The following is a 20446-nucleotide window of genomic DNA, read 5'->3' on the forward strand; positions in this document are numbered from 1 at the left end:
CACAATGGTAGAAGAAGGACTGGAGGGTCGTCAGGATAAGCACTGTTATTAGAAAAGCAGAAGAGTGGGAACTAGTGGTTGCCGATGAAATAATTTTAAAATCTCCATGGGCAGATCTCCTAAAAGCAGCCAGCCCTGGAGGAAAGGGTGAGTCCTTGACTGGACCTTGTTTCAATTATCTGGCAGGAACTTCCTCATCTGTTGTTCTCTATGACTTTTTGCCATTGGTCTCCAAGAACCTCTTGAGACTTCTTTTTCAGTTATCATCCTTGGCCACATATGAAGTGTGACTTTTGGGGGAATATTCCCACTTTGGAAGGTACAAATCTTTGTTGACTAAGTTACTGCTCAAGAAGTTGAGAGCCCAAGGGTTTTAATTTTTGAATAGTTGAAGGCTTTTTAGTTTGACAAGTGGTTTAAAACAAAAAAATTTTTAACAAAACAGTTTTCTCATAGTTAGTAAGTCTCTGATGTGTTTAGTTCCAGTCAGTTTCATGTGTCAGTAACCATAACCAAAGTTCTCATCCAAAGATTTGAGAACTCCCATTTCTCTTCTCAATTGGTTGAGGGAAGGCCATACCTAATGTTGGGTTTTTGTGGTTTTTAATTACTGAGGTACTTTAGTCAGCTAAGAGGTGTCAGTAGGCATCTCTGCTCGGTCTTCTAATCCTTTCTCTTCCTGTTGGGGTCTAGAAGCAAGTTGCTTTTCCAGTTCTGCAAGACTTTAAATTTCTGAACTCTTTATGTTTATGCTTGTGAATAAGCTGCTTCTTTCCTGAACTGATCATTTATTTATAATGCTTTGCTAAATAGCCAGTAGCAGCCAACATACACTTCTAAGATTCTCTTTTCTAAACTATTTTCATAGAACTAAACTACAGGTTCCGTGGGCTCTTTGTTACCTTGTCAGTTGTAACAGGCAAACCACTTTATCAAATATTTTGCCACTGTGAAATATGGTTCTCCATTTTTCTAGCCTCCAGTATCAGTTCCCTTGAAGCCATCAACCTGAGCTAATTTTGCTGTCACGCCTACAACTGTAAAAGTTAGGGCCACAATATATAAATGCTTAGTCAAGATGGAAAAGGCATTATATTTATACAGTAAGATATTTTGAGAGAGAAACTATGTTCACATAACTTTTATTATATGATGTTATAATTGTTCTGTTTTATTATTGTTAATCTTTTACTGTGCCTAATTAGTAGATTATCCTAGGTATGTATGTATAGGGAAAAAACTGTACAGTTGGCTGTCGAACAGCACAAGGGTTGGGGTGCCAACCCTTTGTGCAGTGAAAATCACATATAACTTTACAGTCAGCCCTCCATATCCACAGTTCTCAGATTCAAACAACCTCAGATCATGTTGTACTGTAGTACATATTTGTTGGAAAAAAAAATCCATGTATGTGCATCCCTGTATATGCTGTTTAGAACCGTGTTGTTTAGGGGTCTGCTGTATACGTAGGGTCGGGTACTGTCTGAGGTTTCAGGTATCCACTGGTTGGTCTTGGAGGACAGAGCATGCAGATCAGGGAGTGGCTCCTGGACCTGGTACTGCTTTATCAGTCAGTCACTTTATAGCTTTTGTTTATTTTTTCTTTTGTTTAGATTGTAAAGAACTTTAACATTCCTGGGGACTTCTACAAAGGATCTTTTACAGTTTTGCTCAAGGAAAAGCTCTGAATCTATCAAGTATCTCTTAAAGAAGTCCTTTGTGTGGGTTATATATATAGATGTTTTCATGAAGAGAAGTGAAAAGCCAGAAGGATATAGACAAATGAGGCCTAAGACCTTTCCTGCCAGTAACTACACTGGCAGCAGCCGGCAGATGCTGCAAGAAATTCGGGAATCCCTTAGGAATTTATCCAAACCATCTGATGCTGCTAAGGCTGAGCATACCATGGGTAAAATGTCAGCTGAAGATCCTCGACAAGTCAGAAATCCACCCAAATTTGGGACGCATCATAAAGCCTTGCTGGAAATTCGAAACTCTTTACAACCATTTGCAAATGAAACAAGTCGGAGTACTTCAGAGATTAATCCTCAGATGCTTCAGGATTTGCAAGCTGCTGGATTTGATGAGGTAAGAATTTTTAAAAACAAAAGAAAGGATTTTTCTTACCTTATACTACATAATGCTTTAGAGATTTCGTGCCTAAATGTTTTCTTTGAGAGAATTTAACTGTGTATACAGATTTGTGTATTTTATCAGCAAAAAATGTTATAATTCCATTAATTATTAAGACAAAATAATTATTATTTCTGTAGTTTTCTCTGTGGTTCTGGGATTTAAAAGGTCACATCATGAAGTCAAGAGTGGAAGTGCAGGTGACGAAAGCCACAGGTGAGGGTGAGGACATATGTTTGTTTGCCACAGGAGCTTTGGTGAGCTGAGTGGCTATTGTAGAAATGATAGCCCTAAGTATATGAAATTTAAGTTTCTACTACAGAGAAGAAAGTACAGACAGAGCTATCATTAAGCAGTTATGTTCACATCACTTTCAGACTTAAATCTTAAATTCACAAAAACTAGAAATTGTTGATCCATCTCCAAGAATTTCAAAAGGCTTTTTTTTTTTTTTTGATGAAATTTCAGTTCATGTTATGTTAAATCTTAAGTATTTACCTGCAGAACTCATTTTGAACATTTTCATAGTCTGTATATTGTTTAATCATATTTTGTTTTGTTATTTAAAACATTTATTTTCTATGATTATGTACTTTATATGACTAGGTGGCAGAACTCATTTTAGGTAAAAATTGGCCATGGAAATTGTAACTAAATGCAAATAATCAAACACTGATTACATTTTCCTTTAAAATTATAACTTTTTCCTGATTATAAAAGTAATATCTGTTCCCTGTTAAAAATTAAAACATATAAGGAAGCTGAAAATTACCTATAGCTCCACTACACAAAAATAACTACCCTTAAAATTCTTTCACCTTGTTAATATTTTAGTGACCACATTTTCAGATATTTTCTATATTTATTTATTTTTTTGCTTTCCAGGGCCGCACCCACAGCATATGGAGGTTCCCAGGCTAGGGGTTGAATCAGAGCTACAACTGCTGGCCTACAGCACAGCCACAGCAATGCCAGATTCACGCCGCATCTGTGACCTACACCACAGTGCATGGCAACGCTGGATCCTTAATCCACTGGCGAAGCCAGGGATCAAACCTGCAACCTCATGGTTCCTAGTTGGATTCGTTTCCGCTGAGCCTGAGCCATGATAGGAACTCCAAAAGCATGAGTTATGTTGATGGGAACGCCTGTATTTAATTTTTTTTTTTTTTTTTTGTCTTTTTTTTGCCATTTCTTGAACCGCTCCTGCGGCATATGGAGGTTCCCGGGCTAGGGGTCGAATCGGAGCTGTAGCTGCCAGCCTACGCCAGAGCCACAGCAACGCAGGATCCGAGCCGCGTCTGCGACCTACACCACAGCTCACGGCAACACCGGAACCTTGACCCACTGAGCAAGGGCAGGGATCGAACCCGCAACCTCATGGTTCCTAGTCGGATTCGTTAACCACTGCGCCACGACGGGAACTCCACCTGTATTTAATTTTAAAAGTGAGAACCCAAGTATGGTAATGGATTTGAAAAGGGAGATTTTATATAACTAAACTAGCAAGAAAAGATATTATTCTTTCTGGCCCATTCTCTTCATCTATTTGATTAATATTATTTCCTGTTAATTTTAATACTTAAGTGTTCTAAAAATACTGGAGTTGCCCCAGAAAATAGAAAGAGAGAGAGAAGGAGGAGGAGAGGACTAGGGTGTTTTCCTGATTAGTAGTTGGAGGATTAAGAAAATGATTTGAATGGAGATTCTCTACAGTACTTTCTTCCTAATCCCTTAGCGAAAAAGCAAAGAATGAAGAGAAGGCTGAATCATTGATCTTACTCTTTCCTCTTACATATTGCTAGGAAAAGGGAGTTGAGAAAATCACCTGGCTGGCTACAAAGGGCCTTAAGTGGTAATGTTTATGGCGAGCAAGTCACATTGGTAAATATATATTTCTGGAGCTCTTACAGGACTTCCTGTGTGGCTCACAACATAACTACTCAGCGTTGCTTCAACAGTGGAGCTTTTACAGCGTGTAAACCATCAGTCAGGATAGTGAATCATACTAAAGATGGTCCATACCTTTAAGGAACTTAAAATTTTTTTCTAACGCAGATAATTTTAAGTTGTGTTGTAGGCACTGGCCAATGCCCTGTTCTTTGTCTGTTAGCAATAACTATATTTATTTATTTATTTTTTGTCTTTTCTAGGGCCGCACCCTTGGCATATGGAGGTTCCCAGGCTAGGGGTCCAATCAGAGCTGTAGCAGCCGGCCTACGCCGCAGCCACAGCAACGCCAGATCTGAGCCGCGTCTGTGACCTACACCATAGCTCACGGCGATGCCAGATCCTTAACCCACTAAGCAAGGCTAGGGATCAAACCCACAACCTCATGGTTCCTATGGCAATGCCAGGTCCTTAACCCAATGAGCAAGGCCAGAGATCGAACCCTCAACCTCATGGTTCCTAGTCAGATTTGTTAACCACTGAGCCATGACAGGAACTCCAAGCAATAACAATAGTTGCTTTGCATTACAGAAATATACGTTAGCTTTGCTGCAGTCACACATTTCAAAATTATTTACCATATGACATTAATAACTCCTTATGCAAGGTTGCTTTATTAAAAGCATTTAGACATTTATCAGTCCTTATTTATTCAAATAATGAAGGAACAGTATTATATTCACAGTGATATAAAAAATATGGCAGTTTATGTCTACTACCTCCTGAATTACTCATTCCCGTTATATTGCATAATTTAAGTCCTAATGTGCTACTTCAAAATTCTTATCCAGTGTTCCTGTTTTCATCATTTCATATGCTTTAATCTATTCCTTTAGGTATGCCAAGTTCAAGGCATTTGCAATTTTAGAGAATGTTTATAGTGCTCTATAAAATTAAAACCTCCAGGAGTTCCCATTGTGGCTAATCGGGTTAAGAACCTGACTAGGAGTTCCCATCATGGCGCAGTGATTAATGAATCCGACTAGGAACCATGAGGTTGCAGGTTTGGTCCCTGCCCTTGCTCAGTGGGTTAACGGTCTGGGTTGCCGTGAGCTGTGGTGTAGGTTGCAGACGCGGCTCAGATCCCGCGTTGCTGTGGCTCTGGCATAGGCCGGTGGCTACAGCTCCGATTCGACCCCTAGCCTGGGAACCTCCCATATGCCGTGGGAGCGGCCCAAGAAATGGCAAAAAGACAAAAAAAAAAAAAAAAAAGAAAAAGAACCTGACTAGTATCCATGAGGATCCATCCCTGGCCTTGCTCAGCAGGTTAAGGCTCTAGCATTTCTACAAGTTTCAGTGTAGGTCTCAGATGCAGCTCAGATCCTTCATTGCTGTGGCTGTGATAGAGGCCTGCAGCTATAGCTCCAATTCTACCTCTAGCCTGGGAACTTCCATTTGCTGCAGGTGTGGCAATAAAAACCAAAAAAAAAGGAAAGAAAAGAAAACTCCAATATTTCAAGATTGATTTCCTCATAGGAATGAATGTAAATAGGATTGATGCATTCTTGGGGCACATCAAGTTGCAATCACTGGCATGTATTTTTGTTTCTAAGCATGAAAAAGACATAGTAATGTGGACATAATGTTTTCTTATCACTTAAGACTTCTTTTCCAAAATTACTCCTTTGAGGGTGCTCTTTTTCATACTGGCATTAACACCCCCACTTAAGGAACATTTGGTTGATATTGTTACAGATGTCAAAAATATTTTAAGGAGTTCCCATCGTGGCGCAGTGGTTAACGAATCCGACTAGGAACCATGAGGTTGCGGGTTCGGTCCCTGCCCTTGCTCAGTGGGTTAACGGTCCGGCGTTGCCGTGAGCTGTGGTGTAGGTCGCAGACGCAGCTCAGATCCCGCGTTGCTGTGGCTCTGGCGTAGGCCGGTGGCTACAGCTCCGATTCGACCCCTAGCCTGGGAAACTCCATATGCTGAGGGAGCGGCCCAAGAAATAGCAAAAAGACAACAACAACAAAAATTTTAATACACAGCAATACAATTTAAAAATAAAAGCCAGCCTAATAATCACCAAAATCTTAGGCTGAAGTTTTAGCGCATTTAAGAATATGGTTCCTGGGAGTTCCCGTCATGGCTCAGTGGTTAACAAATCCGACTAGGAACCATGAGGTTGCGGGTTCCATCTCTGGCCTTGCTTAGTGGGTTAAGGAGCCAGCATTGCTGTGAACTGTGGTGTAGATTGCAGACGCGGCTCGGATCCCGCATTGCTGTGGCTCTGGCGTAGGCCGGTGGCTACAGCTCCGATTGGACCCCTAGCCTGGGAACCTCCATATGCCGCGGGAGCGGCCCCAGAAATCACAAAAAAATAAATAAATAAAATAAAAGAATACGGTTCCTAGAGTTCCCATCGTGGCTCATCAGGTTAAGAACTTGCCTAGTGTCCGTGAGGTTGCAGGTTTGATCTCTGGCCTTCTTCAGTGGATTAAGGATCCAGCATTGCTGTGAGCTGTGGTGTAGGTCTCAGATGCAGCTTGGATCCTGCATTGCAGTGGTTGTGACAGGCTGGCAGCTGCAGCTCTATTTGACCCCTAGACTGGAATTTCCATGTACTGCAGGCGTGGCCCCAAAAAGACAAGAATATGGTTTCCCCAATGTTGAAAAAGAATAGTGGGTGCTAGTTTTCTTACCAACTGAGATGGCACTGCTTGTGATTATAGCCTAAATACATTCACTTGGTTTAACCAGTTTCAAAGTGAAGCCCTCCCTGGTGAATTTTAATTTGGATGATTAGTATTATTTTAAATTTGTACAAACAGTGAGACTTACTGATCCTTTGTATCTCACCACAGATTTACAAAGTCTTACTGGCATAAAATGTGACTGCATTCTACCTTTTTATCGGGTTTGAGTTTGGTTGCTTTTAATAAAAATCCAAATAATAATGCTTTAAACAAAATAGTGACTCAGTTAATATAGTGACCATTAGTTCAGTTTCTTAAAGATAGCAGAAACCAGTTCCCTAGTGACCTAGTGGTTAAGGATCCAATGTTGTCACTACCACGCTGTGGTGGCCAAAAAAAAAGAGATTAATGTCTTAATGAATCTCTTGAATTTTCCTTCTTGGTAGCAGCAAACTCTAGCACAGGTGTCATATTTATTGTCTAGGAAACAAGATGCATGAAGGACTAGTATATAAATCAGGGATAGCAATATTCTTCCAGAAATCTTTGGTTCTTGTCTCATTGGTCAGAATTGTCATGTGGCAACTGTAGCTATAAGAAAGATTCTTCCAATAAAATCAGTAACTTTTTCTAAGAAAGTTTGGATGGATCTAGAGTGGCAACAAGTCTCTGCCCTATTTTTGCTTGGCCTCAAAGTCATCTCCAGTCATTTCACGAAGGGGATCATCTGTCAGTAGCCTGTTCACCCATTAGTCTTACTAAGCCACTTCTGATTTAAAAATATTGTTTGGGAGTTCCTACGATGGCGCAGTAAAAATGAATCCTACTAGGAACCATGAGGTTGCGGGATTGTTCCCTGGCCTCGCTCAGTGGGTTAAGGATCCAGCTTTGCCGTAAGCTGTGGTGTAGGTTGCAGACGCGGCTCGAATCTGGCGTTGCTGTGGCTGTGGCATAGGTTGGCAGCTACAGCTCCAATTAGGAGCAGCCCTAAAAAGACAAAAGACAAAAAAAGTAATAATTATATATATGTATGTATATATAATTTGAAATACTAAATCCTCTAGGACAAGTAAGTACCTGCCTCCCCCTGAAAAATGCATATCAGTATACTTTCTGTATGTTAGTGTATCATTTATGTTTGCATATAACATAAAGGACAAGGAACAGAGTAGGACAGCCAATATCTGAGCTTCAAGTAATGTGCTTATGTGCTTTTACATGTTTTCTTGTTTAATCCTCACATCAACTCTTAAGTGTATTACAGATGAAACTGAACTCTGAAATGCTTTAAGTTACCGAAGTTCACACAGTTCTAAAGTGGGGCATGCTCAAGTATATTTTTGCTTCTAAGCATGAAAAACAAAGCATGGTAAAGCAGGGCTGCCTGAACTCACCGTTTGATTCCACATTCCCTGCTTTTTCCACCATACCATCTAGCCTCCTAAAATCTTCATCACATAATCATGTATAGTCTGAGTGTTTTTTCTCTACTGTTTGTTCTATATTTGTGTCCTTGTAAGTAAAATTCTCTGAAAATGTAAGCTCTAAGAAGATAGGAACCAGAAATACATAGCACTTTTACCGGTAAGCACAGTGGCAAAGGTGCTTAATAAAAGGTACTTTAATGATACAAAAAACTGGTTTGCAGTATGTTGATTAATACCTTTTTAACAATTTGTTAGTCTCTGTTTATATAAGAGTGAAATTAAGAATGAAATATTTATACTGAAATTATTACATTGTATATCTGAAACTAATGTTATACCTCAGCTGTACCTCAATAAAAATAAATAAATAAGAAAAAAAAAAGAATGAAATATTTAGGAGTTCCTGCTGTGGTACAACAGGATCAGCAGTGTCTCTGCAGCACTGAGATGCAGGTTCTGTCCCTGGACCCACACAGTGGGTTAAGGATCTGGTGTTGCCACAGCTGTGGCATAGGTTGGTCACAACTGTGGCTCAGATCTGATCCCTGGCCCAGGAACTCCATGCCTTGGGGTGGCCAAAAATAAATAAGTAAATAAATAAATAAAAGAATGAAAAATTTAGAATCATGTTGCTGTGACTGTAGCTGAAAGAAAACCCTAGAAGAAAAGAGTAATGTTACACAAAAGTGAAAATATTAAAGTAACATTTGAAGAATTCGAGGGTTTGTTTTGTTTTCTTTAGTCCTTAGTAATTTGAGATTGTATGGATTTTTATAGTATTGCTGTTCTGTACAGTAAATCCTTGGAGCTTATTTATTTTATACATAAGGGGTAACTTGTACCCCTTAATCCCCTGCCCCTATCTTGCCCCTCTCCCCTTTAGTGGTTTTACAAACAAGACATTTAATATTATGGCTTGGGGCCTTGTTCTTCAAAATTATGAATTTCTCTAATGGATGTTGTAGTGTTCTTAACTTCTTAGTATAAAATTTAAATTTTATTTCTTTTTTTTTTAAACTTCATATCAGGATATGGTTATACAAGCTCTTCAGAAAACTAATAACAGAAGTATAGAAGCCGCAATTGAATTCATCAGTAAAATGAGTTACCAAGATCCTCGACGGGAACAGATGGCTGCAGCAGCTCCCAGACCTATTAATGCCAACCTGAAGTCAGGTGATTAATCAAATTGTTTTCTAGTCTCTTATTTCATAATATTTAAAAATATTTATATGAAATGTTTTTTCTTAGCAGTTGTTAAAAGCATTATAGTAAGTGTAAGTCTCAAGCTAGAATAACATGATAGTGTTACACCAAAATGAATTTGCAGATGGGGCCCTAAAGTTCCATAGGTAATCCCAATAAGCAGGAGTCTAGGTTGAGAACTACCTGATTATGTATAAAGCAACTGAAATATTTCTGTTTTTTAACCATAAATATCATCATTCAGGCTATTCCTTTTTTATGTATGTCATCTTTTCTTGTAAAACATGTTTATCATAGAATATTTAGAAAGTAAATATGCAAAAAAAAAAAAAACAAAACTACTTTTTTTTTTTTTTTGCTTTTTAGGACTGCACCTGTGGTATATGGAAGTTCCCAGGAGGCTAGGGGTCAAATCAGCCACCAGCCTATGCCACAGCCACAGCAACATGGGATACAAGCCTCATCTGTGACCTACACCATAGCTCACGGCAACACCAGATCCTTAACCCACTGGGCAAGACCAGGCATCGAACCCACATCCTCGTGGGTACCAGTCAGGTTCATTAACCCTGAGCCGAGATGGGAACTCCCAAAACACCACTATTAATATGCTTAAGACTTTGGTATGTTTTGTTTTTCAGTCTTTTATCCTGTGGAAAACTAGAGTGAGTTTATATGTACATATTTAGATTATTATTGTTAAAGCAAAAAAAAAACATGGCATACTAAAACTCACTTTATTCACATAGTGTACTGTTTGTCCTACATTTGTCCATTTGTCCTACAAAATAATTAGTTACATTAAGATAGATTTATCACATAATGTTGTTTAACCAGTCTCTCAATTTTTGACATTTGCCTTTTTTCCTTTTTTTTTTTTTTCCATTATAGACAGCACTGCAGTAAATGCCCTTGTACCTAAGTCTTTGTATATTTGGTAAAAGTAAATTTTCAAAGGCTTGCAAGAATTTAAGGTTTTTCTTACAGGCCTACCTCATTATTGTGTTTCACTTTATTGTATTTCACATCCATTTCATTTTTTACAAATCGAAGGTTTGTGGCAGACCTATGTCAAGCAAGTCTGTTGTCATTTTTTGAATAGCATTTGCTCACTTCATGTCTTGTGTCATATCTTGGTAATTCTCTAAATATTTCAAACCTCTACCAGTAAAGATAAAGACTCAGGTGATGGTTAGCAATTTTTTTAGCAATAAAGTATTTTTTAGTAGGATATGTACATTATTTTTTAGATATAATGCTGTTGCCCACTTATTAGATTACTGTGTGTGCGTGTGTGTGTGTGCGTGTGTGTGTGTGTGTGTAGTGTAAACAACTTTTATATGCACTGCGAAACCCAAAAATTCTCACAACTCGCTTTATTACAATGTTCACTTTACTTCACTGGTCTGGAACCAAACCCACAATATTTCCGAGCTATGCCTATATTGCTGTTACAAATTTATATTCTCCAAATCAGTTTTATGAGAATGCCTATAGTTCTAAATCCTAGGTATTATCCTTTTGTATATTTAGTGCGTATGAAAATATTATCATCTTACAGTTACATCTCTTTGATCACTGGTAAGCTTGAACATTTGTGTTTTGATTAGTTGACATTTTAATTCTTAATCTTGTGTTTGTCTTTTTTAACTTGATTTGTAAGAGGCCTAATTTAGTCATTCTTTTTTTTTTTTTTTCTTTTTTTCTTTTTTTCAGCTGCACCTGCAGCATATGGGAGTTCCCAAGCTAGGGGTTGAATCAAAGCTGCACTGCAGCTGCCAGCCCATGCTACAGCCACAGCAACAAGGGATCCAAGACCCATCTTCAACCTGTGCTGCAGCTCACGGCAGCATGGGATCCCTAAACCAATGATCGAGACCAGGGATCAAAACTGAGTCCTCGTGGATACTAGTTGGGTTCTTAACCCGCTGAGCCACAATGGGAACTTCCAGTCATTCTTTCATTCAACAAATTTTTATTGATCAGCCACTATTTTAGGCCCTTTGCTTAGCATTGGGTATAAAGTTCTTGCCCTTTTGTGGAGCTGAAATTCTAGTAAAGAGATCAAATATGTAAGAGGAGTTTTTGACCTCATCAAGGAGATAAGAGAAAATCTTCCTTTGAAACTGATGAAGGAGCTGATACCTGAAGAAAGGCAAGGGTTAATGGGGATGGGTTTAGTGAGGAAGTGTGTTCCTAAGCATGGCTTTGGCGGGTTTTTTTCTTAGGTTTGATTTACTTTTTTGTGTTTGTTTGTTTTGGTGCCAAAAAAACCGCAGGAACAAAGTTTGGCAGGTTTCAATGTCACATTTGAAAAAGTGAAAGTGACTAGAGCACTGAAAACAAGAGTATAACATATGAATGGAGAGGTACATAGGGGCCTGACTTGGGAGGACTCCCTATTGATTTTATCATAAGAGCAGCAGAAAGTTATGGAAACCTTTCAAGCAGGGCAATGATTCAAGCAGGTAATCAAACATGATAATTTTGTGTTTCAAAAAGATAGCTGGAGTGGATGAGAATGGATCAGAGAGAGCAAGGTAGCATGTCTGCATAAACTTGATAAGAAACACAGTTCACAGAAAATGAAGGTAATTTGGATTAGAGAGATGGTGGTGGATAAAATTGAATGAATTAAAGAAGGAGTGTGAATTGAAGAGACATGGTGATAGGTTGCATACGGGTAGTGATAATGGAGTGGGATGACTCAGGCTTCTGGTGTAGAAAAACGGATGGTGATATCTCACATTATGAAAGGCAATGATAAGGGAGAAGAGATGCTAAGTAATAAAATGGTAAGTGGAGAAAGATGCTGAGTCTGATGCTAAGCTAGACACAAGGTTGAGTTGCTTTATACACACACATACACATATATATAAAATAAGCCGTGATTATGAATTAGATCACTTAAGGGAGATAAGAGAGGTCAGCCAAGGTGAGAACTAGAAAATAGCTTGTTGCCTTTACTGACATGGTGCATTAGTTTGCTAGGGCTGCCATAACAAAATATCACAAACTGGAGGCTAGAAGTCTGAGATCAAAGAGACAGCAGGTTTGGTTTCTCCTGAGGCCTCTCTCCATGGCTCACACACAGCCACCTTCTCACTAGGTCCTCACATGGTTGTCCATCTATATGCATATGTGTCTCATGTCTCTCCATGTCCAAACATCCTCTTCTTATAAGGATGTCCATCATATTTGATGAGAGCCCACCCTAATGACCTTATTTCCCTCTTAAAGGCCTTATCCAAATACAGTCACATTCGGAGATCCTGGGAGTTAGGCCTTAATGAATTTTAGGAGGGAACACAGTTCAGCCCATAACGCACGGGGTAACATTATTCATTTTGGAGTGGGTTGTGGAATAAAATGGATCTGAGTTAAAGAACTCAAGCATAGAAAACTCTTTGATAAGGTTTCCTCTGAGGGTACAATGAGGACATTAGCAGAAGTAGTGTCCTTATCTGTGATGAAGTTTTTTTTTTAAATTTCCAATTCATTACAGATTAATAATTCTATGAAGTTACAATAATAACGAATTTTTAGAAAATTAAAGTCCAAATATTTTATTTATTTATTTATTTTATTTTATTTTATTTATTTATTTTTTGTCTTTTTGTCATTTATAGGGCCACTCCTGCGGCATAATGGAGGTTCCCAGGCTAGAGGTCTAATCGGAGCTGTAGCTGCTGGCCTACACCAGAGCCATAGCAACTCGGGATCTGAGCCGCGTCTGCGAGCTACTCCACAGCTCACGGCAATGCCGGATCCTTAACCCACTGAGCAAGGCCAGGGATCAAACCCAAAACCTCATGGTTCCTAGTCGGATTCGTTAACCACTGAGCCACAGTGGGAACTCCCATTCCAAATATTTTATATTTAACAGACATAAAATCAGACTCGGTCAGATTTTTGTAAAAGTTTCAAAATTTTTACTTTCAACTTTCATACTTATCTCATGGTAGGCCAATATCAGTTTGTGGACCAGTGCCAAATAACACTGCAAGGTAGTTGTCCATATGGGAGTGGAAAGAGAGCCTTGTTTATTAATTTTTTCAATAGGAAAGATAGGCATGTTTAAAAGATAATTGTAAGACTCCAGTTAAGGAGATAAATTTAAATGTTCAGGAGAGAAAGATCCAGTAAGATTGCTGAGAAACCAGAAGACAGGATCCAAAGCGTAGGATGAGATTATTAGACTTACACAGGAAGGGAAACAATCATTTTGCTGGAGCAAATGGGCCTAATTTATGTAAGGAATATAAGGAAGTTCCTTTCTGAAGCCTTCAGTTTTCTCAGAAATAGAAAATCAAGTCATTTGCTAAGAGCAGTTGATGGGGAGCAGTCTATCTGAGGGGACTGAGGCCTAACAAGAAGAGTTGTGGGACTTCCTGGCAGTGCTGAGGCAGTTTGATGAAGCCGATCATGAATTTGTGGTAGAATCAGTCTGCTCTTTACATCATCTCTCAGTAGGCATGAGAAAAATAGATAGCTAGAATCAATCTGTGACAAGACTTTTACTAAACAAGTTCAAAATATAATAGAAAGATGAAGTTCAGAATATTGCTGAAAGGGTAATTTAAATTCTTAAGCAGAGCCTACTCCTTCTCTGCCTTTAGTGGCTTCTCATTCCTTCCAGACCACTCTCCATGACTTTGCAACTCTCAGACTTGATGCAGTAGCACTCTTCCCCCATTTACAGCTCTCTAGCCATATTGATTTTTCTGTTTGTTTGTTCTTGGAATATACCAAGCTCCCACCTCAGGGCCTTTGGGTGCCCAGTCTTAGGTCATGTCATCTCCTTGGTGGAGCCTTTTCTGACCACTGAATCTCATCGTTTTCTATCTTCTTATTACTTTCTATATTTGACACCATTTATGTTTTCCTTAATAGCATTTATCGTGTCTAGATGTTACTTTGTTTACTTATTCATTTGCTTATTGTCAGTCTCTTCCCTGAAGAAAGTAGATTCCATGGGCCAGGTATATTATCTGGTTCATCAGGGTACTTGGATTGCTTAGAGCAGTGCCTGGCATCTAAATGCTCAGTACATACTTAATAAAAGAATAAAAAATGAGAAAAGGAATACTTCTTTCTTCGAATGAACTGACATGGACCATGGATTTAAATCAGTTCAAGTGTGCCATAAAGAAAGCAGGACTGGGAGTTCCCGTCGTGGCGCAGTGGTTAACGAATCCGACTAGGAACCATGAGGTTGCGGGTTCGATCCCTGCCCTTGCTCAGTGGGTTAACGATCCGGCGTTGCCGTGAGCTGTGGTGTAGGTTGCAGACGCGGCTCGGATCACATGTTGCTGTGGCTCTGGCTCCGCCATAGGCTGGCAGCTGCAGCTCTGATTAAACCCCTAGCTTGGGAACCTCCATATGCCGCGGGAGCGGCCCAAGAAATAGCAACAACAACAACAAAAGACAAAAGACAAAAAAAAAAAAGAAAGCAGGACTGGAGTTCCCGTCGTGGCACAGTGGAAATGAATCCAACTAGGAACTGTGAGGTTGTGGGTTTGATCCCTGGCCTCGTTCAGTGGGTAAAGGATCCAGTGTTGCCATGAGCTATGGTGTAGGTCACAGACACAGCTCAGATCTGGCATTGCTGTGGCTCTGGCATAGGCTAGCAGCAACAGCTCCAATTCGACCCCGAGTCTGGGAACCTCCATATGCCATGGGTGTGGCCCTAAAAAGGACAAAAGACAAAAAAAAAAAAGCAGGATTGATGGACTATTGATGGACTAAGGGGTTAATACTGGAGATCTTGATGAGGTTGAAGAACATTTGGTAGTAGTAGCAGTTAAACACAAGAAGGAGAAGAATTTGTAGTCCAAGAGTATAAACCTTAAGTGATTTTGAAAAAGAAGCAGATATTGGTGATATGACAATTAGAAATGTGACCTTGGGAGTGAAGTGGAGGGGAGGAGGTCAAGAAACTGAGAGGTGAGAGTAATGGATCATTTGTCCATGTGGACGTTGAAGTCATACAAAGTTGGCAGGGCTTAGGGTCGCGTGCCAGTGTTACAGGTGAATGAGGGGGGAGCAAACAGGAGTTCATTCAGTGAACATTACAGGAATGAATGTGGCTTCCCACAGAGAGCTGGCTTTTTAAGCGTATGAAGAAATAACAGTGGTCTAGAAGCATAAATGGAGAGCAGAGATGTGTAGTTTCACCTTCTAGCCCAGTTATTTTGGGGGGGGGAGGTTGCCTTTTAGGTCCACACTGGTGACATAAGGAGGTTCCCAGGCTAGAGGTTGAATCAGAGCTACAGCTACTGGTCTACACCACAGCCACAGCAACTCGGGATCTGAGCCACATCTGACCTACACCACAGCTCACGGTAACACCAGATCCCTGACCCGCTGTTCGAAGCCAGGGATCAGACCCGTGTCCTCATGGATACTTGTTGGATTCGTTTCTGATGCGCCACAACAGGAACTCCCTAGACCAGTTTATTTTTAAAGAAAACCTGAATTACAAAGTACTGAAAGCAAAGTACTGTTAGCAGACGAGAACCAGGTTAAGGAGGTGGTGGGAAAGCTTAGAGCAGGGGTTGGTGTTCCAGGAGCATTTTTCTAGTTATAGAAAAGAGCGCATCTAGAGGGCAGTAGTCAGAGAGTTTGATAAGTGGAAGAACACAGAGAACTTCAGAGGAGATGTGGAGCAATAGGCATGATAGTATCCTTTAGGGTTGCAGAGATTTCATCTTAATGGTAAAAGCTGGGAGAGTAACCTGCTGCATTTGGCCTCCACTGACCAATCTGAGGAAGGTGAGGCTGAGCCGGTGGTCAGAGAACTTAGCTAGTTCGCCCACAATGACAACTTTTCCTGAAATGAGTTATAGACGCAAGATGCTGGCCAGCCTAGATTAAATAGAGTGTTAAACTGTACATTCTTAATATTTACCACTTTTTCCCCATGTGTTATTTAAATGTATTTTCTCCCAGGGTAATGTTGACCTTTGAAATTTGTGGATGTTTCTTGTTTGTTTTGGTTTGGTTTGAATGGTGCTGAATGCTTCGTGTATTTAAATCTTCATGTATTTAAGTCTTTTACTGTATGTCCTCTATCTTTGCCATACTTGGGAAGACCTTCCCAGGAGGTACAAAGAGGTACCCCAAGGTTATCAAATGGTCACTCATTTTTTTTCTAGTACTTGTATGATATGTTTCATCTTTAACATTTAAATGTTTAATCCTCCTGGGATGTATTATTTATATAGTATTTTATACAAATATATTTATATATATTTTAAATGTATTATGTTTTTCTAAGCAACCAGCTTATTTTAAATACTTGTCTTTTTTTGGTATCATATGTTTTCTTACCTGTTTAATTTATTTGGAAATTACATTAAAGAGAGACTTTGTAAAAATTTCAACCCCATTTAGTGTTCATCTAATGACCCCTGGTATTTTTTTTTGTTTTAAAAGCCCTACTGAAATGTATTTAAAATTAGTGTTATATCTATCAAAATTACAAATGGACACATCTTTTGGCTCAATGCCTTTTCTAATACTTTATTTACTTAACATTTATACATGAAATGATACCTGTACATAATTTTTCATTGCCTTTTTTGCAGGATAGGGTAAAGCAAAAAACTAGAAACAACCTTAACAGCCATCAGTAGGGAAACTGATTAAATAAATGTGGGTACATCCATATAGTGAAAAAGTATAATAACTTTTTTTTTTTTTTTGCTTTTTAGGGCCATACCCATGGAAGTTCCCAGGCTAGGGGTCTAATCAGAGGTGCAGCTGCCAGCCTACGCCATGGCCACAGCAATACCAGATCCAAGCCACATCTGCAACCTACACTACAGCTCATGGTAACACCAGATCCTTAACCCACTGAGCAAGGCCAGGGATCGAACCTGCAACCTGATGGTTCCTAGTCAGATTCATTTTTGATGCGCCATGATGGGAACTCCAATAATATTTTTTAAGTAGGAACTATGTCTAGTCACTTATGATGGAGCATGATAATGTGAGAAAAAAGAATCTGTAACTGGATCACCATGCTGTACAGTAGAAAATGGACACAACACTGTAAACCAGCTATAATAAAAAAATAAAAATCATTATATTAAAAAAAATAAATCAAAATTATCATTGGTAGAATTTATAGTAATAGTTTTGTGGCTAAAAATGTAATTCCAATAAGCTAATAAGTAAAAAGAAAAAAAATATTTTTTAAGAAACACTTTATGTACTGATACAGAATCTTCAATTTTTTTTATTTCTTTATTTAAAATTTTTTTTTTATAGCCATACCCACAGCCTATGGCAATTCCTGCTCCAGGGATTGAATCTGAACTGCAACCATAACCCAGATCCTTTACCTACTGTGCTGAGCCAGGGATCAAACCCTCACCTCTGCAGCAACCTGAGCCGCTGCAGTTGGATTCTTTTTTTTTTTGTTTGTTTGTTTTTTTTGTTTTTGCCTTTTCTTGGGCTGCTCCCACGGCATATGAAGGTTCCCAGGCTAGGGGTCAAATTGGAGCTGTAGCCAGCGGCCTACACCAGAGCCACAGCAGCGCAGGATCCAAGCTGCGTCTGCGACCCATACCACAGCTCTTGGCAATGCCGGATCCTTAACCCACTGGGCAAGGGCAGGGATCGAACCTGCAACCTCATGGTTCCTAGTCAGATTCGTTAACCACTGCGCCACGATGGGAACTCCTGCAGTTGGATTCTTAACACACTGCACCCAGCAAGAGCTCCAAAACCTTCCATTTTTTTAATGAAAAAAGCCAGACACAATGTATATATATAGGAGCTATACTGTTTACTTGTGTATTGTTAAAATATCTTACTTATGACATTGGTTGCCTTCAAGAAAGAAAACAGTTGGTTAAGGGACAGAGGGGGTATTCTTTTGTACCTCTTGAATTTTGAGTTATGAAAATATATTACTTAGTCGAGGCATCCCATCGTGGCTCAGTGGTAACAAACCCGACCAGTATCCGTGAGGACGTGGCTTCAGTCCCTGGCCTCACTCAGTGGGTTAAGGATCTGGCCTTGCTGTGGGCTGTGGTGTAGATCAGACATGGTTCAGGTCTGGAGTTGCTGTGGCTGTGACGTAGGCTGGCAGCTACTCCTCCGATTGGACCCTTAGCCTGGGAACTTCCGTATGCTATGGGTGCAGCCGTAAAAATACAAACGTGTGTGTGTGTGTGTTACCTAGTCAAAAATAAAGAGAGGTTTTGAAAGGTAAAATAAAACCATATACTGAAATTTTATTTTTGTAATTCTTGAAAGAGAATTATCATTTAGTAGTAAAAAGTTAAAAATATTTATTTTGTCTATTTTATTACCATAGGGAATGTGCAACAATCAGTTAACCGCAAACAAAGCTGGAAAGGCTCTAAAGAATCCTTAGTTCCTCAGAGACATGGCCCACCACTAGGAGAAAGTGTTGCCTATCGTTCTGAAAGTCCCAACTCACAGACAGATGTAGGAAGACCTTTGTCAGGATCTGGTATAACAGCATTCTCTCAAGCTCATCCTAGCAACGGACAGAGAGTGAATCCCCCACCACCTCCTCAAGTAAGGAGTGTCACTCCTCCACCACCTCCAAGAGGCCAGACTCCCCCTCCAAGAGGTACAACTCCGCCTCCCCCATCATGGGAACCAAACTCTCAGACAAAGCGCTATTCTGGAAACATGGAATATGTCATCTCCCGAATCTCTCCTGTTCCACCTGGAGCCTGGCAAGAGGGCTATCCTCCACCACCTCTTAACACGTCCCCAATGAATCCTCCTAATCAGGGACAAAGAGGCATTAATTCTGTGCCTGTTGGCAGACAACCAATCATCATGCAGAGTTCTAACAAATATAACTTTCCACCAGGGAGACCTGGAATTCAGAACAGTAGTGGTCAGACTGACTTTATGATGCACCAAAATGTTGTTCCTGCTGCTGTGAATCGGCAGCCACCCCCTCCGTATCCCCTGACCCCAACTAATGGACAGAGCCCTTCTGCTTTACAGACAGGAGGCTCTGCTACTCCTTCATCATATACTAATGGAAATATTCCTCAGTCTATGATGGTGCCAAACAGAAATAGTCATAACATGGAACTTTATAACATTAACGTACCCGGACTGCAAACGGCTTGGCCTCAGTCATCTTCTGCTCCAACCCAGTCATCCCCGAACAGTGGGCATGAAATCCCTGCATGGCAACCTAACATACCAGTGAGGTCAAATTCTTTTAATAACCCATTAGGAAATAGAACAAGTCATTCTGCTAATTCTCAGCCTTCGGCTACCACAGTCACTGCTATTACACCAGCTCCCATTCAGCAGCCTGTGAAAAGTATACGTGTATTAAAACCAGAGTTACAGACTGCTTTAGCACCCACGCACCCTTCTTGGATACCACAGCCAATCCAAACTGTTCAACCTAGTCCCTTTTCTGAGGGTACTGCTTCAAATATGACCGTTATGCCACCTGTTGCTGAAGCTCCAAACTATCAAGGTCCACCACCACCTTATCCAAAACATCTGCTCCACCAAAACCCATCTGTCCCTCCGTATGAATCAGTCAATAAATCTAGCAAAGAGGATCAGCCGACCTTGTCCAAGGAAGACGAGGCTGAAAAAAATTATGAAAATGTTGATAATGGAGATAAAGAAAAGAAACAGATTACCACCTCACCTATCACCGTTAGGAAAAACAAGAAAGATGAAGAGCGGAGGGAATCGCGTATTCAAAGTTATTCTCCTCAGGCGTTTAAATTCTTTATGGAGCAACATGTAGAAAATGTACTCAAATCTCATCAACAGCGTCTACATCGCAAAAAACAATTAGAGAACGAAATGATGCGGGTAAAACCTTTTAAAATGTCCGTTTTTACACTTGATTATGTATATGCTTGGTGTTTATTTTAAAATGTTATGGTCCAGTATTTTTCTTTATTTTTCTGCTAAATATATTATCAATTATTTAAAAGTCAGTAAACATTAAAGTACTTTAGTTATATAGCATTTTATTTTAGTCTTTCAAGAAGTACTCAATTTCCTATAATAAAGTTGTAATAAATTAAAAAGAAAAATTAAAATGTGCTGTTTAGGTATGAATA

The 20446-nt window shown here is 39.7% G+C and overlaps 1 protein-coding gene across 1 annotated transcript in view; it reads left to right on the forward strand.

Moving 5' to 3' along the window:
* The window catches only part of LATS1 (large tumor suppressor kinase 1), a 46026-nt gene that overhangs the window by 6072 nt on the left and 19508 nt on the right, over positions 1-20446 (forward strand). The window contains exons 2-4 of the mRNA XM_005659149.3: positions 1614-2088; positions 9176-9323; positions 18682-20192. Of these exons, the coding sequence (XP_005659206.2) occupies positions 1747-2088; positions 9176-9323; positions 18682-20192 (2001 nt within the window). The 5' untranslated portion in view covers positions 1614-1746. The remainder of the gene's footprint in view (positions 1-1613; positions 2089-9175; positions 9324-18681; positions 20193-20446) is intronic.

Source organism: Sus scrofa, chromosome 1, assembly GCF_000003025.6.
Source record: "Sus scrofa isolate TJ Tabasco breed Duroc chromosome 1, Sscrofa11.1, whole genome shotgun sequence".
Lineage (NCBI taxonomy): Eukaryota > Metazoa > Chordata > Mammalia > Artiodactyla > Suidae > Sus > Sus scrofa.